Here is a 27,101-nt window from a genome sequence, read left to right as displayed (position 1 = left end):
TTGAAAATTCAATAGCCGCAGTGGCTGGTGGCTGCCATACTATATAGTGCAGATCCAGAGCTTCGGAGAAAGATGTAGGCTTAAGATTATACAGACTGATAGATGATTATCATAGGGCTGAATTGTCATAAGGGAGAATGTCTAAAGTGGGAAGAGAGGAACAATGAAAATCTATGGGATTCTGTACATTTCAGCAGTTGGGTAAAGGAGTCAGATCTAAAAAATTATATTTATTTAGAATACTTTAATATATTTATAGAGTCTGTAACACTTGAATTTTAATAAAAACTCAGGACCTTTGAAAAGTTAAACAACGTAAATAAGTGTATGAAATCTCTGAAAAATAAATTACTGCTAACTTTATTAGTAAGGTTGTTTAGGATATTGTTTATTAATAATTCAACCTTATTGTCCATCAAATAGTAGAAATTTGTTTAGGATTTGTGATTTTTGTATTTTGGTGCACAGTAACAAAATACAAAAAATTTAGTTGGAGTAATTAGAGAGTCACTGAGTACATATTGAAGCTTAAATGTTACCTGGGTATAGAAGGTTACAGCAAGTATAATTTGTACTTGTCTTCATTTCCTTCCCCTTGCCTAATATATGTTCTGGGGGAAGAATAAAATGTAGCTAAATTTGGCCTCATTACACTAGTTGAGTTTTCTTTCATCACCCTGTACTAGAAAATTTTGTTGGGTTTTTTTTTTTTAATTGAAAATAAAAGCCTTAAAGAATTTTTAAAAGATTAGCTGTACAGAGAACACTGATCAAAATAAAATCGGCTTCCAAAACTCAATAGACAGTAAAAAGTGACAGTTTGAAAATGGAAATATTGAATACTGATAAACTTATTTTGTTTTTTGTTTTGTGTTTATCATTAAAATACGTTCAGGGGAACATATTTTCATTTTACTGATTTTTACTGATTTCAAATTGTTTGTATTCATGAATTTTGAAAATACTGGAAAAGGTACTTTATTTTTATCTCTATAAAGGTATTGACTGGCTGGCTCAGTGGGTAGTGCATGCAACTCTTGTGTTAGTTTGAGCCCCATGTTGGGTGTAGAGATTACTTAAAGTTATTGACTTGGATATTGAAATGACTTAAATATTTGCGTATTGAAAATGCTCAAATATTTGAGTCAAATTATTCTGTAATTTGCTATGTAATAATAAATTATGGGATTTAATTTCTTTCCTCAAGAAAAAGGGTGTGTATGTTTTGTCTTTTTTTTTTTTTAACTTCTGGGCACTTAATTTCTAGACAAGTGTGAAGCCAACTCACCCTGTTGGCCCTGTAAAGCTCTTATGTATATTTGTTATGTACAGTTACATTTGTTGGTGGCTACAAGGTTTTTTTTTTTTACTCCCAATAATAAGTATGATCTCAAAGGCAATTTATGCCTTCTTATAGGATATATTTCCTTTTCAAGTTTTATCTGTGACTTTCTGCCATTCTTTGTGAAATTGATATCCATCAAACTCTTGGTTCTGCCTTCATGTTGAGTTCTAGCAGATCACATTCTAGGTTATTACTTTCTAAGTCTTATGGTTATAGTAATTGACTGTTAGCAGTTCTTTGGCTGACCATAGATGCCACTTCATAAGAATAGTTGGAAATTTGCTTGCACCACCAAACAGCTCTCGTCTCATCCTTTATTCCCTAAATAGTTTATTTCAGGTGACCAACTCCTTAATAGTATGGCCTTAAATGTTTACTAAACCATGTGGTCTCTCAGTCTGTTCATCATTCTTCAAAGAATTGTGAGTTGGCACCACAGCCTAACCTTTGCTAGAGAAAAAAGATGTGAACTTTACCTTGGTGCTGAGACAGTGTGAATGATGAAATTATAAATATTGTATTTCATTGAATCTGAAATGAAGAATCTCACATCCTGATTTCAGAGAGATTAGCCTCTTTTTAAAAAAAAAAGGCTAAGAGTAGATGAAATACATTAAATCACCACCGGGGTATTATAAAATATGTCTGGTAATTGTAGTGAAAGTATTCTGCCCTCCCTTCCCTCTCCTTAGTGTGGTGTGTGTGTATAGGAAAGGAGGTCTTTTATCAAACTCTTTTGGATTGTAAAGTAAGTAAATGGCTGGATTAGAATATGGAGGGAATTGCAGAAAGGTGAAAAGGATCAAGTTAGAGATAGGTAGAGTTTAGGAACTTCATGTTTTTCCCCCCATAATCCCCTCCCCTCCTTTTGTGTGTGTGTGTGTTAAGCAAAACTTGGAAAGAACAACTTGTAATTTAAGGAAGGAGGAATCCAAAAGAAGTCTGTAATCTATAGTAGGTTGGCATCTGAAGAAGTCATAGTTATGGGATAGAGAAAAGAGAAACAAATACCTACCTTTTTCATATCTTGATGAGGTTTATAGGTTTTGAACTAGGCTTATAGTCACAAGTTAACTCTTTCCTTAAAGTTATCTTTAAAATATTTCGTTTACATTGTTTAATTTAATTATACAACAAAGAACATAAATCTAAATTTCTTTTTCTTTACAGATCAGTGCTAACATCTTCCGTACTCTTCCTCCAAGTGATAATCCAGATTTTGATCCAGAAGAGGATGAACCCACGCTTGAGGCCTCTTGGCCTCACATACAAGTATGAAACATATATTGACAATTTTTGCATTTATGATATTGTGCTGTAATCATGGTGGTTCTCTTAGATCTGAGTGTCTATTTAAAATATTTGACTTTTAGAATGTGTTACCATTATTTTCTTTTTCCCCAAAATGTTTTTACTTTTTTATTGTGATAAAGTACACTTAACTTTTATCATTTAAACCATTTTAAAGTGTACTATTCAGTGGCATTAAGTACATTCACAATGCTGTGCAACCATCACCACTTCTAGTTCTAGAATTTTTTCATCACTCCAAGTGGAAACCCCCTTTACATTAGCAGTCACTTCCCATTCCCCTAACCCCACAGTCCCTGACAACTACTAATCTACTTTCCATCTCTATGGATTTGCCTGTTATGAATATTTAATATAAGTGAAATCATTTAATATGTGGCCTTTTGTGTCTGGGTTCTTTTACTTAACATAGTATTTTCAAGGTTCAGCAATGTTCTTGCATGTGTCCATACCTCATTCTTTTTAATTGCTGACAATATTTCATTTTCTGGATATACCACATTTTGTTTATTCATTAATCAGTTGTTGGGTATTTTGGCTTATTGTAACAAGAGCTATTATGAACATTTATGTACCAGTTTTTGTTTTAACGTGTTTCCCATAGATTTTGATAAGTTGTGTTTTTGTTTTCATTCACCTCACATACTTTCTAGTTTTCCTGTGATTTCTTCTTTATTATTTAGGAATTTTTTAATTTCTACATACTTGTGGCTACCACATTTCTTTCTGTTACTAATTTCTAATAATTTCATTGTGGTTGGAGAACATACTTTGAACGTTTTCAATCCTTCAAGTTCATTGAGGATTGTATTAGGGCCTCACATGCAGTATATTCTGGAGAATGTTTCATGTGTGCTTGAGAAGAATGTGTGTTCTGTGGTTGTTTGGTAGAGTGTTCTGTGGAAATCTGTTAGGTCTAATTGGTTCATAAGGTTGTTCAAGTCTTCCATTTCCTTGTTGATCTTTTATTCTATCCATTATTGAAAGGGAGATATTGAAGTTTCCAGCTATTGTTGTTGAATTGTCTATTTCTCTCCAATTCTGTCAGGTTTTTCTTCATGTATTTTGGGGCCCTGTTGTTAGCTGCTTATGTTTATAATTGTTATATCTTCCATCTCGATGGTCCTTGTCATTATAACCTAGAAAGTTTCTCAAGTTTATTTTTTCTGATATTAGTATAGGCACTTCACCTATCTTTTGGTTACTGTTTGCATGATATATCTTTTTCATCCTTTTACTTTTAATCTGTTTCTTTGAATCTAAATTTTGTCTGTAAAAGTTGGGTCATGTTTTTTTAATCAGTTTCAACAATCTCTGCCTTTTGATTGGAGTGTTTAATCCATTTACATTTAATGTAATTAGATAGGATTTACATCTGCCATTTTGCTATTTTCTATATGTTTCATGCCTTTTTGATTTTCTATTCTCCATTACTGCTTTTTGTATTAAACAAGTATTTTCTAGGGTACCATTTTAATTCCTTTTTTTTTTTTTTTTTTTTTAAGATCCCAGGATCCTGGGATCATGACCTGAGCCGAAGGTAGATGCTTAACCGATTGAACCACCCAGGCATCCCTGCCTTTGTTTTTTTTTAACTGTATTTTTTATTTTCTTAGTAGTTACTCTGGGGATTACAGTTAGCATCTTAAAACAATCTAGTTTAGTTGAATACTAACTTAATTTCAATAATATACACAATTTTGGTCCAGTATACCTCCATTGCCTCCCCCACCTCCTTTGTGATATTATTTGTGGTATTATTATCATACAAATTAGATCTTTTTTTAAGATTTATTTATTTGAGAGAGAGAGACAGAGCATGGGGGTGGGGCGCAGAGGGAGAGGGGAAGCAGACTCTTCACTGAGTAGGGAGCCGGACACAGGGCTCAATTTCACAACTTTGAGATCATGACCTGAGCCGAAACCAAGAGTTGGACACTTAACTAAGCCATCCAGGTGCGGCGCAAAATAGATCTTTTTACATGCCCACCAATACAGTTTTGTAATTACTGTTTTATGTGGTTGTCTTATAGAGCAGTAGAATAAATGAGTTATAAATAAAATACATTTTTTTTTAAAGATTTTATTTATTTGTCAGAGAGAGCACAAGCAGGGGAAGCGGCAGGCAGAGCAGGCAGAGGGAGAAGCAGGCTCCCCACTGAGCAAGGAGCCCTGGACCCTGGGATCATGACCTGAGCTGAAGGCAGATGCTCAACTGACTGAGCCACCCAGGCGCTCTAAATAAAATACATTTATACTGTCTTTTATATTTCTTTATGTATAGTTGACCCTTGAACAACATGAGTTTAAACTGCATGGGTCTACTTATATGCAGATTTTCTTTGATAAATACAGTACAGTACTGTAAATGTATTATCTCTTCCTTATGATTTAAAAAAAATTTTAATTCCAGTATAGTTAATATACAGTGTTATATTAGTTTCAGGTATACAGTGTAGTGATTCAACAATTCTGTACATTACTCAGTGCTCGCTGTGATAAGTTTACTCTTAATCCCCTTCATCTGTTTCTCCCATTCCCCCCACCCACCTGCCCTGTGGTAACCATCAGTTTGTTCTTTATAATTAAGAGTCTGTTTTTTAGTTTGTCTCTTTTCTTCTTTGTTCTATTGTTTTCTTTTTTAAATTCCACATATGAGTGAAGTTATATGGTATTTGTCTTCCTCTGATTTATTTCACTTAGCACTATACTTCTAGATCCATCCATGTTGCTGCAAATGGCAAGATTTCAATCTTCTTTATGGCTGAGTAATATTCCATTGTGTATGTAGTGTGTGTGTGTGTGTGTGTGTGTGTGTACACACCACATTTCCTTTATCCATATTCATTTATCAGTGGACACTTAGGCTACTTCTATAATTTGGCTGTTGTAAATTATGCTGCAATAAACATAGGGGTGCATATATCTTTTTGAATTAGTGTTTTCGTATTCTTTGGTGTAATTACTGGATTGTAGAGTAGTTCTATTTTTAATTTTTTGAGGAACCTCCATACTGTTTTCCACAGTGGCTGCACTAGTCGCATTCCCCCTTATGATGTACTTTTTAATGAAAAATTTTTTTTTCAGATTTTTATTCGTTTATTTGAGAGAGAGAGAACACAAGCGGGGGGCAGAGGGAGAAGGAGAAGCAGATGCCCCGCTGAGCAGGGAGCCCGACGTGGGGCTCTATCCCAGGGTCCTCAGATCATGACCTGAGCCAAAAGCAGACTCTTGACCGACTGAGCCCCCCCCCAGGCACACCTGGATAATCTTTATTTATCTACCTTCACATTACTCATTCTTTCTTATGCCAGCTCAGATTGTTTTGGGTTGTTTTTGTGTGTCAGCAAGGTCACTGAAGTCCTCACTCTGCTATTCAGAAGTCTCTATCTAGAGCATGTCTATTTAGTTGAGACTGAGGGAGGGATAGTCTTCCTGACCTAAATGCCATTGTGTGACAGTTCACACCTCAGATATAATTGGAAAATTGGTAATAAAAACTTATTATATAGGCAGGACCAATTCTTCCATTAAACCTTCCCTATTTCTATCTAGCTCTAACTGCGTCATTCAAACATACCCTCAAATATGTGGCTTTAATATGTCATCTAGGGTTCATTCAGTAGAATCACATTGGCACTACTTTAGTTCATTTTTAGTAACTAGAACTCTTTAGGTAGAATTTAGGGTAGATCATCTTACACTACTTACAAACTGTTACAAAGATTCCCTTATAGCCATAAAATACTATACTCACATGTGTGTAGTGTTTCTTTTGCACGTGTTTTTATGTATCTAGTCTTAATGATCATTGGTTTTTGTTCCCCAGTTGTCTAGTTAAAATACTCTGAGAATATTCAAATGACACTTTCTTATTTTAAAGCAAGGCTCTGAGGGAGAAAGTAAGTGTTCAAAGGACTCTTGCCTTTAATGCTTCAAATTTTATATCTTAAAAATAATATTAATGACCTGAAATATGTAGGCAAGCACAATGATATGTTTTTCTAGAGAATTTAATGAAGATGTCTACATATAACCAATGGTGCTCATTTATAAGGCTGCTGATCATGATTAGCTAATTATATTATAGCAATACCAATAACTATAAGCACTTAGATGTTTCAGAGATAGTGACAACTGCTTTATATACATTATCTCATTTAATCCTTTTGGTAACACCATAATATTCACATTTTAGGGTAGGGGGATGGGTGATGGGCAGTAAGGAGGGCACTTGATGTAATGAGCACTGGGTGTTATATGCAACTAATGAATCACTAAATTCTACCCCTGAAACTAATAATACAGTATATGTTAACTATATTGAATTTAAATAAAAAATTTTTTAAAAATAATGTTCACATTTTATACATAAGCTTATATGAAGCTAAAAGAGATTAAGAATCCTGCCCAAGATTATAAAAGTAATAAATGGCCGAATTAGGTTTACACCTCCAGTATTACTCCAGAGTACTTGCTCTTAATTTTTAAAAGCTTTATCTTAAATATAGTCTGTGGTGCTAAAATAAATACATACCAATTCTTAATGAGGCTTAATTCATACCTTTTTAGCTTCATTGTAACACCAGTAAATTAGATCTTCCAAGTAATTCAACTAGCCATACTTTTTCTTTTTTAGCCCTCATAAGTGAGTTTTTAACGATATAATTATATAGGTATGGATGTGCCTTAGTTAAATGGAACAAAAGTTTATATATACAAATTCTAACAAGTAAGAGAATTATTATTACAAAGCATGGTGAAATGGAATTATTCTAGTGACAGACCTCTACTTAAATCCCAGTTTTTATACTTTTCTACCTGTATGACCTGGTTAAGCCGCTTAACTTCTCTGCATCCTCCTTTATAAAACTGGAATAAAACAGGATTGTATAAAGATTGAATGGGATAATGTATGCATAGACATAGCACAGTTTCTAAACTATACTGTTTTCTTTTCCCTTGTTTTCTTAAAAGATAAGTACTTTTGGTATGTGGGAAAAAGTGTATTTTTGTTTTTATTGTTACCTTTATGCTGATACCTTTATATGATATATGATAACCCTTGGTTCTTTCTCTTATAGCTCATTTATTGGTTCCCTAGCATGAACAATACTGAAATTACCAAGTAGTCTCTTCTCCCACTTGCTACTTACCTAGCATCTAATGTAAAGTGATAATCCATTTACTCTCACAGTAAATACCTATATAGCAATTCAAAGCTTCTGCTTTCCATACACTCTTCTCTGTCCCCTCCCTCAACTTTATATTTTTTATTGTATAATACTTACATGGTTAGAACGTGTAACCCTTGTATACTACTATTCTGTTACCTTTATGCCCATTGCTTTTTATTAGTTCTACGGTAATATATTTAATTTTACCATCATTCCTTATGTCAAAGTTCCTCTAATCATTTCTTGGTAATTTGGAGCTCATTCTTTCTTTTTTTTTTAAGTTTTTATTTATTTTAAGTAATCTCTACACCCAGTGTGGGGCTCAAACTCACAAACCCCAAGATCAAGAGTAACATGCTCTTCCAGCTGAGCCAGCCAGGTGCCCCTGGAGCTCATTCTTTAGTAGAGGAACTCATGGGAATATTATTCCCTGAGTTTTGCATGTTTAACAACAATTTGTGTGTAGCTTTAATTTTTAAAGATCAACCTGATTTGATATAAAATCCTTGATTCATCTTTCCTTACGTACCTTAAATATGTTATTCCATTGTCATCTGATTTCAGTCTGATTTTCTTTCCCTTATATAAAGACTTAGGTTTTTTTGCTTGGATGCCTAAAGGATGTTTTTCCTTTAATGGCCAAGTGCTTTACTGGTCATACATAAGTGTTGATTTTTCTAGATAAATTTTCTCAGTTGAAGAGTACTATTTCACTATAAAAGTCCACTTTTTATTTCTGAAAAGTTTTCTTAAGTAATAGTTTCTAGTATTTCTTTTGTTGCACTGCTTTGTTTTTCTTCTTTGGGGATGCCAGCTATTCATGTGTAGGCTCTTCTTTGGCTCTCTGTGTCTCTTACTTTCTCTTAAAGTCTTATTTTTTTTAATCTCTTTTTTCTGTTGGACTGTTGTTCATCTTTCTTATCTCCATTCCCTTTTTACTTTTTCGATTACTCTAGTTGTAAGGCAGACTGACAGTGAGTATTAGAGACAGATGAGAGGAAGGGAATGGGTATTATATTAGTCAACCAACAATGCCTGCCACAGGCTAGAATCATTGGAGGGAAGAGTCTGTCTTGAGTAAAATGAAAAATGATATGTTTTTAATGACAATAGGATGAATAATCAGCAACATCAGCTATTTTCTATATAGTTCCTGGGAGGTAGAGAGAAACCCTGCTTTATATGTGGGTGCTCGCGGTTACTTCCAGTTACATTGTTGATTTTTATTTTGCCAGGACTTAATATTTTTAGTGGTCATTCCATTTTATTTTAAAAGACAAGAGAAAGAAATTTATATTTTAACTCTTTGGGACATTTTAACAGTCTGCCTCATTTACTTATTTATTCTTTTTAGCATATATATATCTAAATAAAGTGAAAGAGGAATCCTAGGATTAGCAAAAGCTGATAAAAATTTTAAGATTTAGATAACATTAGAGCTTATAGAACTAGAAAATCTGAGGTGGAAAACTTTTTTAATAGCGTCATACACCAGTTCAAGTAAAATTTGAGACCATAGGTGATATAAAATTAATGATACTATATTTAATAATGCAAAGGTTTTAAAAGCATGAAATTCTTATTAGCTGGTAAGTTACATCTTTTTTAATCACATGTAGTTGGATAATCTGAAAAAGTTTCCTCAGTCTTTGAATTTCTAAAAATAGTATCTCCATTAAGATATTTTTATATGCTCATGGAAATTAACAGTGAAAATTCAGCCAAACAAACAATATGCTTTCTATTTTTGACTGGTATGATTTGAAGTTTCATTTGAATTCCCTGAAACTAGCAGTTCTTAAAATTTTAGGAGGTGGTGAGTTGCTTTCAAAATACGATTTTTAAAAAATGGGTTTTCTCCCAAGACAGAATACACAGAGACACACAAGAAATTTTCACACATCCATGACCCCGATGAAAAGACTCTGCCCTAGATATATATGTTTATAGTTAAAAATCTTTCTCGTAACTAAAACTTAGTATACAGTTTTAAAATTTGGCAATTAAATGGTCTTAGGGACATCAAACTACTAAATGCTGAGTAGGCTGATTTATAGGATCTGTCAGAATATTGTTGCTACATCATTATGTAATCATCTTTTTTTAGGGTGGAATATTAAAGCTGCTCTGATAAATGAAATTGTAGACAGTTGTAGCACGAGGAAATTTGCTCAATGAAAGTTTTCCTGTTAAAGTACTTTAAATCAGTTCACCTGAAATTTTTTGTTCTGTATTAGAAGTTTACATTTTACATTTAGCTTGTCAGATACTTGATTTTAGAAATTGATTTGATAGGATGAAAAATAAACATTAAATTAATGAGGGGAATAATCACAAGTAATTTCAAAACCTTTCGAAATTTTGTTTCCCCAACCCTGTTCATGAATTTCCTAAAAATGTGCTAAATTATAGTTTGTCTTTTTACTTTTTTTCACACTGTAATGGAAATACTAATAAGCAATGGAAAAATGGAATAAATGAAAGAAAAACTGTTTTAGTAGTAGGTGACTGGTCATCTTTTAATTTACAAAATGTATTATTATATGGTAATTATTAATTAACAGTTATAAATTATTTTTTATTTTCTTTCCTAAGTATTATTGCTTTGTATTTATTGAGGACAAACAAGATTATAATTTTCTGTACACTGACTTTTAGATAATTAGGGAGGCTTGGCTGCTGTATTAGCCTGGAATACAGGCAGATTAGTATTTTAATTTTCTTTTATTAGTTATTTTCTTTAGTGGCACAGATACTTAAGATGTAATTATGTTGGGTGCTGCCTAAAATATAGACCTTTTTAAGAGTAACCTGTATTTAGGGACTAGAAACTCTTCTTTTTGTCCTCTACAATTAGAAATTTAAACTGGAAACATACACATTTTACATTTTACAGTGTACACCTTCACATTCAAATAGCTCTTGGATTCGGTGTTCAGGCACATCTCATTTAGTTCAGTATATGTTAAGTCTTACATGAATTCTTTCATATATTAAATCAATTTTAAAACGCACTTAAATTGGGATGCCTGGGTGGCTCACTGGATTAAGTGTCTGCCTTCAGCTCAGGTCATGATCCCAGGGTCCTGGGATGAAGTCCTGCATCTGGCTCCTTGCTCAGTGGGGAGCTTGATTCTCCCTCTGCCTGCCACTCCCCCTGCTTGTGCTCTTTCTCTCTCTCTGACAAATAAAATCTTAAAAAAAAAAAAAAGTTTCCTCTTGATAGAGTTTGGAAAACATTGGGCCACCGTATTCCTTGAAGAGAGTCTTTTGTGTATATACAGTTCATTAAAGTTGCTTCTTAGACTTTTTGCCTCTCTGGGCCAAACATTTTTGGTTCCTTTAGCTTTTTGTATAGATCTTATTTTCAGATACTTTAATCATCTATGTGTTTTTGCTGCACCTTCTTCTAAAGTCTTTTATTGGTGAAGATCAGAATTTTATATATTTTAACTACCTTAGGAAAGACATGGTCATTATGGAGTAGAATGGTAAGATTACCCATTTTTAGTTATCTTTTTACATTTTGTACTTATCTTTTATCTTTTAGGGTATTTTTTTGGTTCACAGAAGTAGGAGGACCAGCCATACGTTGAACATATGTGAAATTTGCCAGTTTACTAGAGAAATAACTCCATTGCTGAAAGTATCTATTGTTCTTTGCAGCACTGTTTCTTAGATTCTTAGAGCAAATTATTTCTTCATATAGAAGAATATAGAGGAACTTTAGTAATTACACAGAAACAGTCTCTCCACAACTATGATTTTTATTCATTCAGTAAATATTGTGTTCAAGGCATTCTTCTAAATATTGGGGGTAAAGTAGTGAACGAAAAAGCAAAATCTTTTATATTCTAGTGGAATGAAAAATAATACTCTGTCAGGGTATAATAAACACAAGAAAAAAAAGTAATGCAGGATAAAGAGTATAGAGAGCGTGACCATGGGCCAGGGTACCATTTTATAGAAGCATAGTCTTAATTGTGCCATCTTGAAGATTTTCAGCTCTGTAGATCACTAGTGTTTATTTTACTTCTAACATTACTCAGCATGTGTTTATTAGATAACCTTTTGTTATCATCTCTTCAGTGGTGCTAAGTTGGCTGCATAAAAGCAGTTTGCTGCTAATCTTGACTGGTCACTTAATGTTCACTGTGTCAGGTAAATGATGGAGAGAAAACTATGTAAAGAATAATAATGTGGTATCTGTGATAGGCATAGGTTTCAACTGAATATGTGATTTAGAGGATTCAGCAAGTCTCCCAAAAGACATGTGATTATTTTTAGTGGTATTAAGCCTTAAGCCCTATATATCTGATGCAGATCTTAAGAGGTAGAGTATATAGGCTAGTGCATGCCATACTTGACTCATGTTTAACCTGGTCCCACCTTACCACAAATCTTAACTTCCACTGAACTGAGGATCTGCATAAAGATTCTGAGTCTCTGATTGCATACGCACCAACCCATAACCTACACCATCTGCTTCTCAAGACATGTCCTACCTTTCTATAATAAGCCCTTTTTCTTCTTGGCTTATCCAAAATCAAATCAAATGTAAGGCTCAAGTTGCAAGTCCTCCTTAAAACTTTTCTTACTTTATTCCACAATGATATAGCCCTTTTCTAAATGTCTCCTCCACTCATACTCTGTGCCATATAATTTTTTTTAAAATTTTATTATGTTATGTTAGTCACCATACAATACATCATTGGTTTTTGATGTGGTGATCCACGATCCATTGTTTTCATATAACACCCAGTGCACCATGCAGTACGTGCCCTCCTTAATATCCATCACTGGGCTAACCCATCCCCCACCGCCCTCCCCTCTAAAACCCTGTTTGTTTCTCAGAGTCCATAGTCTCTCATGGTTCATCTCTCCCTCCAATTCCCCCCCCCATTTTTCCCTTCCTTCTCCTAATGTCCTCCATGCTATTCCTTATGTTCCACAAATAAGTGAAACCATATGATAATTGACTTTCTCTGCTTGACTTATTTCACTTAGCATAATCTCTTCCAGTCCCATCCATGTTGATGTAAAAGTTGGGTATTCATCTTTTCTGATGGCTGAGTAATATTCCATTGTATATATGGACCACATCTTCTTTATCCATTCGTCTGTCGAAGGGCATCTCGGCTCTTTCCACAGTTTGGCTATTGCGGACATTGCTGCTATGAACATTGGGGTGCATATGGCCCTTCTTTTCACTACATCTGTGTCTTTGGGGTAAATACCCAGGAGTGCAATTGCTGGGTCATAGGGTAGCTCTATTTTTAAATTTTTGAGGAACCTCCACACTGTTTTCCAAAGTGGCTGTACCAACTTGCATTCCCACCAACAGTGTAAGAGGGTTCCCCTTTCTCCACAACCTCTCCAACATTTGTTGTTTCTATCCCTGTCCATTTTTGCCATTCTAACTGGTGTAAGGTGGTATCTCAGTGTGGTTTTGATTTGGATTTCCCTGATGGCTAATGATGATGAACATTTCTTCATGTGTCTGTTAGCCATTTGTATGTCTTCTTCAGAGAAGTGTCTTTTTATGTCTTCTGCCCACTTTTTGACTTGATTGTTTGTTTTTTGGGTGTTGAGTTTGAGAAGTTCTTTATAGATCTTGGATACCAGCCCTTTATCTGTAGTGTCATTTGCAAATATCTTCTCCCATTCTGTGGGTTGCCTCTTTGTTTTGTTGACTGTTTCCTTTGTTGTGCAGAAGGTTTTTATCTTGATGAAGTCCCAAAAGTTCTTTTCTTTTGTTTCACTAGCTTTTGGAGATGTATCTTGAAAGAAGTTGCTGTGGGTGATGTCAAAGAGGTTACTGCCTATGTTCTCCTCTAGGATTTTGATGGATTCCTGTCTCACATGGAGGTCTTTCATCCACTTTGAGTTTATCTTTGTGAATGGTGTTAGAGAATGGTCGAGTTTCATTCTTCTGCATGTGGCTGTCCAATTCTCCCAGCACCATTTATTGAAGAGACTGTCTTTTTTCCATTGCATGTTTTTTCCTGCTTTGTCAAAGATTATTTGACCATAGAGTTGAGGGTCCATATCTGGGTTCTCTATTCTGTTCCATTGGTCTGTATGTCTGTTTTTGTGCCAGTACCATGCTGTCTTGGTGATCACAGCTTTGTAATATAGCTTGAAATCGGGCAACGTGATGCCCCCAGCTTTGTTTTTCTTTTTCAACATTTCCTCAGCGATTCGGAGTCTTTTCTGATTCCATACAAATTTTAGGATTGTTTGTTCCAGCGCTTTGAAAAATGTCATTGGAATTTTGATCGGGATGGCATTGAAGGTATAGATTGCTTTGGGTAGCATAGACATTTTAACAATGTTTATTCTTCCGATCCATGAGCATGGAATATTTTTCTATCTTTTTGTGTCTTCTTCAGTTTCTTTCATTAGTGTTTTGTAGTTCCTAGAGTATAGATCCTTTACCTCTTTGGTTAGGTTTATTCCGAGGTATCTTATGGTTTTTGGTGCTATTGTAAATGGAATCGTTTCTCTAATTTCTCTTTCTACAGTTGCGTTGTTAGTGTATAAGAAAGCAACTGATTTCTGTGCATTGATTTTGTATCCTGCCACATTACTGAATTTTTGCTGTATGAGTTCTAGTAATTTGGGGGTGGAGTCTTTTGGGTTTACCACATGAAGTATCATGTCGTCTGCGAAAAGAGAGAGTTTGACTTCTTGTTTGCCAATTTGAATACCTTTTATTTCTTTTTGTTGTCTGATTGCTGTTGCTAGGACTTCTAGTACTATGTTGAACGATAGTGGCGAGAGTGGGCATCCTTGACGTGTTCCTGATCTTAAGGGAAAGGTTCTCAGCTTTTCCCCATTGAGGATTATATTGGCTGTGGGTTTTTCATAGATGGATTTTATGAACTTGAGGAATGTTCCCTCTATCCCTATACTCTGGAGAGTTTTAATCAGGAAAGGATGTTGTATTTTGTCAAATGCTTCTTCTGCATCAATTGAGAGGACCATATGGTTCTTCTCCCTCCTCTTATTAATGTGTTCTATCACATTGATTGATTTGCGAATGTTGAACCACCCTTGCATCCCGGGGATAAATCCCACTTGGTCGTGGTGGATGATCCTTTTAATGTATTGTTGGATCCTATTAGCTAGGATTTTGTTGAGGATTTTGGAATCCATATTCATCAGGGATATCAGTCTGAAATTCTCCTTTTTGATGGGGTCTTTGCCTGGTTTGGGGATTAAGGTAATGCTGGCCTCATAGAATGAGTTTGGAAGTTTTCCTTCTGTTTCTATATTTTGAAACATCTTCAGTAGAATAGGTATTATTTCTTCTTTGAATGTTTGGTAGAATTCCCCAGGGAATCCATCAGGCCCTGGACTCTTGTTTTTTGGGAGGTTTTTGATCACTGCTTCAATCTCATTAGTGGTTATTGGCCTATTCAGGTTGTTAATTTCTTCCTGTTTCAGTCTTGGCAGCTTATAGGTTTCTAGGAAGGCCTCCATTTCATCCAGATTGCTCAGTTTATTGGCATATAGTTGTTGATAATAATTTCTAATAATTGTTTCTATTTCCTTGGTGTTAGTTGTGATCTCTCCCCTTTCATTCATAATTTTATTAATTTGGGTCCTTTCTCTTTTCTTATGGATAAATCTGGCCAGTGGTTTATCAATCTTATTAATTCTTTCAGAGAACCAACTTCTAGTTTCGTTGATCTGATCTGTGTTTCTGGTTTCTAATTCATTGATTTCTGCTCTAATTTTAATTATTTCTCTTCTAATGTGTGGCTTAGGCATCGTTTCTTGCTTTTTCTCTAGTTCTTTAAGGTGTAGAGTTAGTTGGTGAATTCGGGCTTTTTCTATTTTTTTGAGTGAGGCTTGGATGGCTATGTATTTCCCCCTTAGGACCGCCTTTGCAGTATCCCATAGGTTTTGGACCGATGTGTTTTCGTTCTCATTGATTTCCATGAATTGTTTAAGTTCTTCTTTGATTTCCTGGTTGACCCAAACATTCTTGAGCAGAGTGGTCTTTAGCTTCCAAGTGTTTGAATTTCTGCCAATTTTTTTCTTGTGATTGAGTTCCAGTTTTAGAGCATTGTGGTCTGAGAATATGCAGGGAATAATCTCAATCTTTTGGTATCAGTTGAGACCTGATTTGTGACCCAGTATATGGTCTATTCTGGAGAAAGTTCCATGTGCGCTCGAGAAGAATGAGTATTCTGTTGTTTTAGGGTGGAATGTTCTGTAAATATCTATGAGGTCCATCTGGTCCAATGTATCATTCAAAGCTCTTATTTTCTTGTTGATTTTCTGCTTAGATGTTCTGTCCATTGCTGAGAGAGGAGTATTGAGGTCTCCTACAATTAACGTATTGTTATCAATATGACTATTTTGGTTAACAGTTGGCTTATGTAGATGGCTGCTCCCATGTTGGGGGCATAGATATTTACAATTGTTAGATCTTCTTGTTGGATAGACCCTTTAAGAATGATATAGTGTCCTTCTGTGTCTCTTATTACAGACTTTAGTTTAAAATTTAATTTGTCTGATATAAGAATTGCTACCCTAGCTTTCTTTTGAGGTCCGCTGGCATGGAAGATGGATCTCCATCCCTTTACATTCAGTCTGGATGTATCTTTAGGTTCAAAATGAGTCTCTTGTAGACAGCATATGGATGGGTCCTGTCTTTTTATCCAATCTGCAACCCTGTGCCGTTTTATGGGAGCGTTTAGGCCATTCACGTTGAGAGTGATTATTGAAAGATATGAATTAATTGTCATCATGTTGCCTGTGAGGACGTTGTTTTTATAGATTGTCCCTGTAAATTTCTGTTGTATATCACTCTTGGGGTCTTTCTCCTTTTATAGAACCCTGCTTAATATTTCTTGCAGGGCCGGCTTAGTGGTCACATATTCTTTTAGTTTCTGCCAGTCGTGGAAGCTCTGCATCTCTCCATCCATTCTAAATGAAAGCCTTGCCGGATAAAGTATTCTTGGCCGCGTGTTCTTCTCATTTAGTACCCTGAATATGTCTTGCCAGGCCTTTCTGGCTTGCCAGGTCTCTGTGGATAGGTCTGATGTTATTCTGATATTCCTCCCTCTGTACATAAGGAATCTCTTCCCCCTAACTGCCCTTAAGATGGTTTCCTTGGTTCTAAGATTTGCAAGTTTTACTATTACATGCCAGGGTATTGGCCTGTTTTCCTTGATCTTAGGAGGGGTCCTCTCTGCCTCTAGGACTCAAATGTTTGTTTCATTCCCCAGATTAGGGAAGTTCTCAGCTACAATTTGCTCAAATACATCTTCTAGTCCTCTCTTTCTCTCCACTCCCTCCAGGATTCCAATTATTCTGACATTGGAACGCTTCATGGTGTCACTTATTTCTCTGATTCTATTTTCATGGATTCTGAGTTGTTTTTCCCTGGCCTCCTCTTTTCCCTTTTTATGTATTATATTGTCTTCCAGGTCGCTTATTCGCTCTTCTGCCTCAGTTACCCTAGCTGTTAGATTATCTAGATTGGATTGGATCTCATTGATAGCATTTTTAAGTTCTGCCAATTCACCTTTTATTTCTGCCCTTAGAGACTCTGTGTTGCCATTAATGGATTTCTCCATTCTAGCCATTGTCTTCACAATTGCTAGCCTGAATTCCATCTCCGACATCTTGGTTATATCTGCATCCATTTGTAAATCTGCAGCATAAGTCATAATCTCTGAGTCTTTTCTATTTTGGGGGCTCCTCCTCCTAGTCATTCTGTTGATGGGTGTTTGAGGGAATGTATAGAGTCCAAATTATTGACCAGAACCCAAGCAAGATGCACCTGTTTCTTGGGACCTTAGGGTTGCTGGCCTCTTGTTTTCCCAGCCTGTCTTCTGCGGGAGGGGCCTGCTACGCTGTTACTCAGGCAACCCTGTTCCGGTGGTGTTGCCCTGCGCCCCTGTGGTGGGGGATGGGCTCAGCGGGAATCAGTCTTTGGGGCTTTTGTTCTCTGTCGGCTTTCCCTGGCGGCTTTCCGTGTCTCTTCCGCGAGTCAGAGCAGAAGAGACCGTTTCCAAACCTCTGCCTCAGAGCAGAGAGATCGCAGTCTGTTGTTCAGTGAGCTCTCCAGGCCACACTGTCTCCGTTTCTGTCCATGCTGCTATAAACTGCAGCGGCCTGGGTTGTGCACCCCTCTGCAGAGCCCCCAGTCCTGCCTCCAGGTCAGGGCACGTCTCTGCCCTTTGTGCTTCTAAAACTGCCAGCCACTCCCAGTTCGCACGTGCGACCCCGCCGCTCTGGGTTTCCGCCCCGGGGGCTGCCCTAAAGTCCTTTCCCCGCTGCTACAGGTCTGCGAGTCTGTGCCCCGTCTGCAGCGCGCGAGGCTGTCACTCACGGGCGGTGCAGGATCCCCACGGCCAGGCACCCTCCCGCTGCCGTTTTTCCTCTGATATCTGCCTGCAGAATCACGGCTCCCTGCTTCGTACCTCAAAACCAACGATATTCTGCTTATAGGGATCCAGATCTTCTTACATCTCAGGCTGGTTTCATGCGTGCTCAGAGTGGTCTGGTAGATATCCAGCTCAATTCCGGGGACCAGCTGAAATAGGGTCCCCTACTCCTCCGCCATCTTTCCCCCCGAATCTCGGCCATATAATTTTTTTAAGATTTTTTTTTTTTTTAATAACAAAGGTGAGGGGAGGGACAGAGGGAGAGAGAATCTCAAGCAGACTCCCTACTGAGTGCAGAGCCCAACACGGGGCTCAATCTCATGATCCTGAGATCATGACTTGAGCTGATATCAAGAGTCAGATGCTCAACTAACTGCCTGAGCCACCCAGTCAGCCACTCAACTGCCTGTGCCAACTGCCTGAGCCACTCTATGCCCCTGTGCCATATAATTTTTGTATATGTACCATTTTATATGTTTCTAGTTTTGTCTTCTCTCCCTAACAAGTGAATGAGCTTTTTTGGAGCTATACAGTGCCCAGTATCTGTTCACAGTGTACATAGCTAGAAGGAAAACTTCTGACACCAAATGTGTCGATTTTCCACACCAAGAAATTCACCACTTCTCTGTGAACACCAACTGGGTGTCCTATAATTTATTCATTTCTGACACTAATGACCCAGAGTTACCACAGATGCACAGGTTAAGGGCTCAGTCCCATGAGACCATGCCCCACTTCACATGGCAGTCACGGGTCTTGGCCTCTTGTACTTCTGACCAACTGGCTCTAAGTCTGGGGTTCCCACAACCCACTCCTCAGGTTTGATAATTTGCCATAACTGCCCATAGAACACAGGGAAACACTTCACTTATTGTTACTTACCAGTTTATTATAAAGGATACAACTCAGGAACAGCCAAATGAAAGTGATGCATAGGTTAAGGTATGGAGAAGGGGCTCCATGTACCACCCTCCCAGCACCTTGATGTGTTCCCCAACCCAGGAGTTCTCCAAACCCCTTTGTTGAGGATTTTGATGGTGGTCCCATTAGGTGAACATGATTCATTAACACTGGCCAGTGGTGATTGAACTCAATTTCCAGCCTCTCTCCCCTCCCTGGAGGATGGGGAGTTGGGGCTGAAAGTTTCAACCCTCTCATCATCACGTTTCCTGTGATAACCAGGCTTCATCCTCCTGGAGTTACCACATTAACCTAAACTCAAGCATGTTTTGAAAGGGACTTCTTATAAATAACAAAAAATGCTTCTCTTACCCCTTATCACTCAGGAAATTCCAAGGGTTTTAGGAGCTCTGTGTCAATAACCAGAGACGAAGACCAAGTATATATTTTCTTATATCACAATGTCACAGTAGGCCAGTATTGGACATGAAAAACAGTCACTGAGTAGCCAGTGAAAATCTGTAGCAGTCCATGAGACCTTACTAACTCTTCAGAGGACTCTGATCATTTTTGTATCTTTTTGCATGTGTGCAGCCCAAAGCAAAATTATTTGTATAGTTGGTTGATAAGAAGATTATAAGTAAAAACTGATAATCAATTTCTGTTTTCGTGTTATAATGTCATACTTAACAACTAAAAGTTAGATAATAATTAGACCAGATAAGCATCACTCCTTTGGATAGTTGGGCAAAGATACCTCACACAAAAACATTTATTCAGCTCCCAAAACTGTTGTTAGGCTTAGAATATTATTGAACTCATAGTAGTAAAAATTTGTTATTCTATGGTGAGTGATAAGGCCCAGATCTGGTAATGTTTTTTGTGTGTGTGTTGTAATGTCTGTAAATTTAGTGTAGCAATCTTTTTTTTTTTTTTTCCCTCCCTTCTATATGTGGCCTGACTACCTAAATGTTTATTGAATGACTATTTTTACTTTGGGATGTAATCTTCCTTTTTTACTTTTAGGGCACTAGATTAATGTTTGATAGCTTATAAATTAAAGCACATTTGGGGCTATACTCCTGCATTTTATAGATGTTAGGTTACAATAAAAAAAAAAACTTTAGTGTATTTTCCTTTCTTCTTAAAAGATAATGTAGGTGTGATGGAGGCAAGTTAACTAAACCTTACTTTTTTTTTTTTTTTTTTAAGATTTTATTTATTTGAGAGGAGAGAGAGAGAGCATGAGTGGCGGGGTCAGGGGGAGGGACAGAAGGAGAGGGAGAAGCAGGCTCCCTGCTGAACAGGGAGCCCCATGCAGGGCTCAATTCCAGGACCCAGAGATCATGACCCGAGCCGAAGGCAGACAACCGACTGAGCCACCCAGGTGCCTTAAACCTTACTTTTAATTCTGATTTGTGCAGCGAGTGAACATTTCCTATTACTTTTAAGATGCTTTGCACTCATATATATTTATATTTATATGTATTAGTGTATATATATTTAAATGTAATAAATATTATATATTTTTTATATATATATTATATATATATAATTTTTTTTAAGAGAAAGAGAGGGGAGGGGGAGAGGGGAGCAGGCTCCACACCCAGCACAGAGCCCAGTGAGGGGCTTAGTCTCATGACCCTGTGCTCATGACCTAAGCCTAAACTAAGAGTCCGATGCTTAACTGAGCCACCCAGGTGCCTAGATGCTTGGTGCTTTTTAAGTAGACGTCCTGCTGTGACTTCTAGTTTATTCACTGTAGTAAACAGACATTCCTTCCTGAACCCTGAACTTACATAATTTAGTTCATTACTTCCCAAATGTAAATAAGGTATGCTGGTTTTGATTTAATTTTTTCCCACTATAGTTTTATAGAAAGATGTGAAGTTTTTTTTGCTTTTTATTGTTTTTGATACACACCCCTTACAATCCAGTTTATTCTTATCTGGAGGTTTCTGATCCTGTATTTAAAGAACTCTGGAGATTAAATTGAGGTGGGTTAGGAGTCCACTGGAGAAAGAACATGTTCCCAGTGAGTATGGACTGCAAAATAGTTTTTCTTAGTTAAAAAATTTATAGGTGTCCTTTTTATTTTCTAGCTCCTGTAATTTCAGGAGCTTAGGAGGCCAAATTGTTACCAACTCATCACATTTTCTAATGAGGTCGGAAATCTCCCTCCAAGGGTGGTAGGGAAGGTATGTTTGGTATGAAGGGATAAATTTGGGTAAAATTTTATAGGCATCATCTTAACTTTTATTTGACTTTCTTTCATAGTTGGTGTATGAATTCTTCTTAAGATTTTTGGAGAGCCCTGATTTCCAGCCTAGCATTGCAAAGCGATACATTGATCAGAAATTCGTACAACAGGTAAGGAATTCTTAATGTCTTAAATTTTCTTATATTTGTCTTAGCAATGATTTATTAATTTGTGATTAAAATAGTCTTTCAAAACTTAAATGGTTTATTTCACTTTAACAACATGTAATACTCTTACCAGACAATTAGGGTAAAGGTGAAGTAGCTTTGAGAATACAAGAGTATTTTAAGCAAGAGTGAACTTCTAATGAAGTCAATTGAATTATCTTATCCAATACTGAATTCTCATAGTTACCTTATAAAGACCAGAAAAGCAAGCCTTTCTGGACAATCTTGAGAAAATTTGGTATGACCATTCAATCTAAAGAAGCCTTCTTTTAAATTTTTAAGTCTTTGAACTTGAACTTTGACATATGTCTTAAGCATTGTGTCTTTGAAATGACAGAAAAAATGGAAATGGAATCATTGTTAGGAGTTTGGGCGTTAGGCTCCTTTCCTATTCCTAATTACCAGTGACCTTTCCTTTTTCCTTTCCCCTTCCCACCTTAGGCATTCTAGCCACCCAGTTCCTAAGCCACAGATAAATGGGATCTTTAAGAAGAAAAGGAAATAGAGTGAAACATAATGTGATACCTTCTTTTATTTATTCTTTATTATTATTATTTTTTTAAAGATTTATTTGTTTGAGAGAGAGAGAGCACGCACAAGTGGGGGGAGGAGCAGGAGAGAGAGAACCTCAAACAGACTTCCTGATGATCACAGAGCCTGACACAGGGCTCAATCCCAGGACCCTGAGATCATGACGAGCTAAAATCAAGAATCGGCCACTCAAATGACTGAACCACCTAGGCTCCCCCTTCTTTTATTTTATAAATTGGTTATTAGCTATTATTTTTTGGAACCTACATACTGAAAATTAATTTCTCAGAATGTGTTCATTTTTATTTTCAAAATCTTTTCAACAATGTAAAAGCCTCTTTTTAAATATGGGGAATTGGCTGGCCCTAGACAAGATTGTGAAGTAGACCAGATCTTTCTAGGTTCATTTTTTCTCTGGAAACTTATCAGTATGTAAGGTCTCATTAGGAACTTGATGCTCCCCTCTTCTAGAGTTGTTTGCATTTTCAAGAAAGGTAGAAGATGAGTGAGAAGGTAGTGATGAACCCAGTGCTAAGGCTGGGATTAAAATTGTTAGGAGGACCTTTTCTACCCTCTTACCACCACTGTATGTTAAAGATTCTACAAACATGAGTTCCACATATTTGGAATTGATTTTTGGTCATTTATACCTACTCTGACCTCTATACATGAAGTATTCTGACTAGTTGCTGTGAGTATATGATTAATGGAGAATATTGTCAAGAATATGTCCTTCAGCCATTCAAGCAGCTCCTCATAAATTATGAAGAAATATTAGGTGTGTGCTAACAGTAAAATTTACATTTCATTCACAAGTAAAAATGAGATTAGATGGAGCTTTGGTTTGGTAATTGCAAATGAATGCATATTTATTTCCTTCTATAGCTCTTGTGTGCTACAGAAGGAATATAGTATATTAAGGAACTCTGTAATACCATATTAAATTGTGTTTAAGATAAAAAGCAGGTTGAGAGGAACAGTTGCGTTAGTGCTTCTTCAGTCTGGAGCTTCAGGTATTTCTGCTGCTGGATTATTCTGTGGGTTTGAGGGGGATCAAGAAGAAAACTGGTAGAGTGGGACCCATTTTCTACCTTCTCTAAATACCTGAATGATCTGAAAGCCAAAGCCCAGTAATTTGTTCTTAGCAGTTTAGATGACTATGCTTTCATAGATCACTTCTCTTAGTTATTCTTATTATGTTACTTTTGTATATAAGGGAATTCTCAGCTTTTGTATTTTGAAGTTATTTGATTATGTGGTAATTTTAAGACTTAAAAGTACAGGAAAAAAAATTTAAATATAAATGTGGACATTCATTATTTCAAGAGAAAAAAACACTTGCATAATTCCAAGTTATGTTCAAGTCATAGGATTTCAGAAGAAAAAAGGAAGCTAAGAATTATTGAGTGCATACTTTTATGTGCCAGGCACTGTTCTTATATGCTTATAAAGAACTAGACTATGTCTAATTCCACACAGCTAGTTGCTGGGACAGTCAGGATTGGAACTAGACTATGATATTACCTTCTTAAACTTAAAAAAAAAAAAAAAAGATTAGACTCAACCTTCCTCATTTTATCAATGATGAAAAAGCTCAGAGGTTATGAATTACCCTTAAAAGCACAGTTAGATGTAAGTATCACAGCCAGAATAAGAAACAATTTCTTGATGACAAGGTTTATATGTGTTTTATTACATGAATTTATATTTATTTATTTATATCTATTTATATTTCTAAATAGATTATTTTATTTAGATTAATACTTTAAAATAAGTTTCTTTAAATAGATTTGAAACTTGGCTAACAGCTATTCTCTAGTTTAATAGTTTTCTCCTGAGGATCAACAACTACTAGATTATATTTGTTCTTGAATTAAACATGTCAGCCTTAACAATTAAGGGCCCCTTTTATTAATTTGAAAGCTTATCTTCTAAGTAAACCCAACATCAGAAACTTGGATTTGAGTGTCTCAAGTGAGTAGTTTAGCCATTTTTAATTAGAATAATTTGAACTGAATTTATTAGGTATATAAACACAAATTCTTATACTCTAGGTATTTTTGGCTGGAGCCTCATTCAGGACTTTAATAACCTAGTGAAAAAAGAATGCAAACTATAAACAAGACATTTGTTTAGGGACATATAAATATGACTAAAGTCATCACCGCCCTCAAAAAATATTCACTCTAGTAGAAGAGATGCATATGTAAACAGTTACATATAATTCAAGACAGAATGGGAAAAGAACTTTGATGAGGTTCAGAGCTTGCCATCTTGATTGTAATTATCAATATCAAAGTACAGAACATAGAATTTCTTGATGACTTCATATACGTAATTATATTCTATAGAGAAGGGAGTATTTTAAAATTTTTCCTAAGAAAATCGAATGATTTTTTTTAAAGATTTTATTTTATTTGAGAGAGAGAGAGCATGAGAGGGGGGAGGGTCAGAGGGAGAAGCAGACTCCCCGCCGAGCAGGGAGCCCGATATGGGAATCGATCCTGGGACTCCAGGATCATGACCTGAGTGAAGGCAGTCACTTAACCGACTGAGCCACCCAGGTGCCCCCAAAATCAAATGTTTTATTTAAAATACAGTAATACCATTTTTTGACAGAAGAAATTCACTTTACCATTTTAAAAATGGAAATTTGAGCTTTTGACTTTAAATTTTTCACAGATCTCTTTATCCTGCCTTTGCGGAAGAGTTGTGTAGAGAGGTATAGGAAAATGATGATTTGGCCAGTTTGAACTGGTTTAAAATTTTGCAGCTGGTTGCTAAGGTGACTTTAAGTAAAAATCTGTGGTCTCTCATCGTTTATTTCATTATTTCATGAATGATTTTTGCTTAGCATGTATCTGCTGACTTGATTTTTAGTGTAAAACCACAAAACAGCTTTGGTTTGTATAAATAATTCTAGTAAACTGTAAATACTCATTTGCACATGTGTATTTTTTAAACTTCATTTATTTATAATGACTTGCAGTTTGCAAGCTTAAGATTTTTGTATGTCGTTTTAAATTATTAGCACTAAAAATCTCTCAAATCTCAATACTCTAAAATTATGAGCCATGGTTAGTAGTCAAGAATAGGATAGAATTTTAAAATGAGTGGCAAGGCAAAAATAAAAAAAATCCCACTTTTTTTTGAAGGGTTTATATTATTATGTTGTTTTTTTGAAATGAAGTGAAAAATACTCCTTAAGCTTTTCTTTAGCTTCATTATTTAGCAAGAATAAAATCAACCTAAGGCAGAATCTTTAAGAATCTTTAAAAAATGTTTTAAAGATTTCATGGTTTATCTCTAAATCAAATTAGAATAAAGTGAAGTTTTAGCTCAATTATTTTTAAAAAGTAATTTCTCAGATTTTTTTTAAAGCTCCTGGAGCTTTTTGATAGTGAAGATCCCAGAGAACGTGACTTCCTGAAGACTGTTCTGCACCGAATTTATGGGAAATTTCTTGGATTAAGAGCATTCATCAGAAAACAAATTAACAACATTTTCCTCAGGTAAACTTGTCATATATTCATATACAGCACTTTTTTTCCCCTCCACGTTTTCTTTTTATTCCACTTCCTTTAGATTAATTTTTAATATCTGAACTCTGTTAATTTAATTGATAGTATTTGAGTCATTTTTAGCATATTTTGTGGGTGTCACTTGATTGCATATAACTTTTTAGAAACTTGTAACCTACTTCTCATGTGAGTGGATAGTAGTAATGAAGACTATTTTTAATAGGTAATACCAGTGTTCATGTTTAAAATTCATTGAATTTGTCTAGTTACCTATTTCTTTGAGCTTTTTGTTTAAAAAAATATGTATAAATACTATTTAAATCATTTGCTCTTGAAAGTACTTTCATTTGTTTTTCTGACAAAGCTAATTAAATTTATATGGAGCCTATATTTTGACTATTTTATAAATGATAATCTGTCAAGTAGTTGCTTCTAATTAGGAGATTTAGCTTTAATATACCCATATTTCAGGTTTGGCTTGTTTGTTTTAATTGGAAATCTGGCAGAATTAGGCTAGCATTCCCACGTTGTAACAATTAGAAATCAAATCAGTAACAGCTGTCTCCTCTAGAGAGCGCATCTTTCTGCAGGTCTCTGTCCTCCTTTCCTAAGTCCACTTTACTCATTTAACACCTTCCCTGTCCTGTAGTCATTTGAGTTTATGACTTCCTGCTTTAACAGCAAACCTAATCTTGGAAAGCTAGGCAGCCTGTGTAGTTTAGGTTTAGCGAAGCTATGAATAAAAGTGGCTTTATTACATATGGGTCTTTTTCTCATGGATTTTCCTATGGGTGGAGGTTTCCTATTTTGAAAAGTATTTCCTTGAGAAAACCCATCTTTCTTTTAAATTTTTAAGTAAAATAAAATATTCCAGGTGAAGTAATATTCCATTATCTTTGTGGCTAGTTTTAGCAAAAGAAGTAACTAATTTGGGACAAAATAGTTTACAAAGAATTCCTGAAGCATGCTTGTACGTTTCTTATAGTTGCGCTTAGGATTGATTTCTTTACCTTCCTGCCTCTTCTCTCAGTTTAGTTTTCTAATGTTTGAGTTTTCATTACATCTATCTTTATTTTAAATTCAGGTTTATATATGAAACAGAACATTTCAATGGTGTTGCTGAACTCCTTGAAATATTAGGAAGGTAAGTCAGTTTTTTTGTTTTTAAAGAGTTAAATAACTTTGAATGTTTTATGTATTAGAATCTTAGCTGGGGTTGGAGAAATTATTTCATATTTTAGAGTTTAAATATAGAGCACAAGACATAGTTTCTCAACTGAATTCTTTTTATAGCTTTTAAGCGGTCAGCATATTAAAGTACTTGCCATGCAAGACATCTGTTTTAGAATAGGCTGCCTGCTTTTGAAGCTGTGGCATGTTTTATGCCTGATCTTACCAGACTGCCTCAGAAATTTCTAGGATTTGATTGGGAAGAAATGAAGTAAACTATTGTGAATCTTTGATAAACTTATAAGAATTCTTG

At 35.7% G+C, this 27,101-nt stretch overlaps 1 protein-coding gene across 2 annotated transcripts in view; it reads left to right on the top strand.

Annotated features, from left to right (window-relative positions):
• Positions 1-27,101, top strand: part of PPP2R5A (protein phosphatase 2 regulatory subunit B'alpha) — a 71,984-nt gene that overhangs the window by 31,460 nt on the left and 13,423 nt on the right. For both annotated transcript variants that reach the window (XM_078078147.1, XM_078078148.1), the window contains exons 3-6: positions 2,516-2,617; positions 21,417-21,509; positions 25,479-25,609; positions 26,703-26,762. In XM_078078147.1, coding sequence (XP_077934273.1) covers positions 2,516-2,617; positions 21,417-21,509; positions 25,479-25,609; positions 26,703-26,762 — 386 coding nt within the window. The remainder of the gene's footprint in view (positions 1-2,515; positions 2,618-21,416; positions 21,510-25,478; positions 25,610-26,702; positions 26,763-27,101) is intronic.

The sequence above is a fragment of the Halichoerus grypus genome, chromosome 7, assembly GCF_964656455.1.
Source record: "Halichoerus grypus chromosome 7, mHalGry1.hap1.1, whole genome shotgun sequence".
In the NCBI taxonomy this organism is placed as follows: Eukaryota; Metazoa; Chordata; class Mammalia; order Carnivora; family Phocidae; genus Halichoerus; species Halichoerus grypus.
The sequence above is the reverse complement of the archived record's forward strand: the minus strand, read 5'-3'. Positions and strand labels throughout refer to the sequence as shown.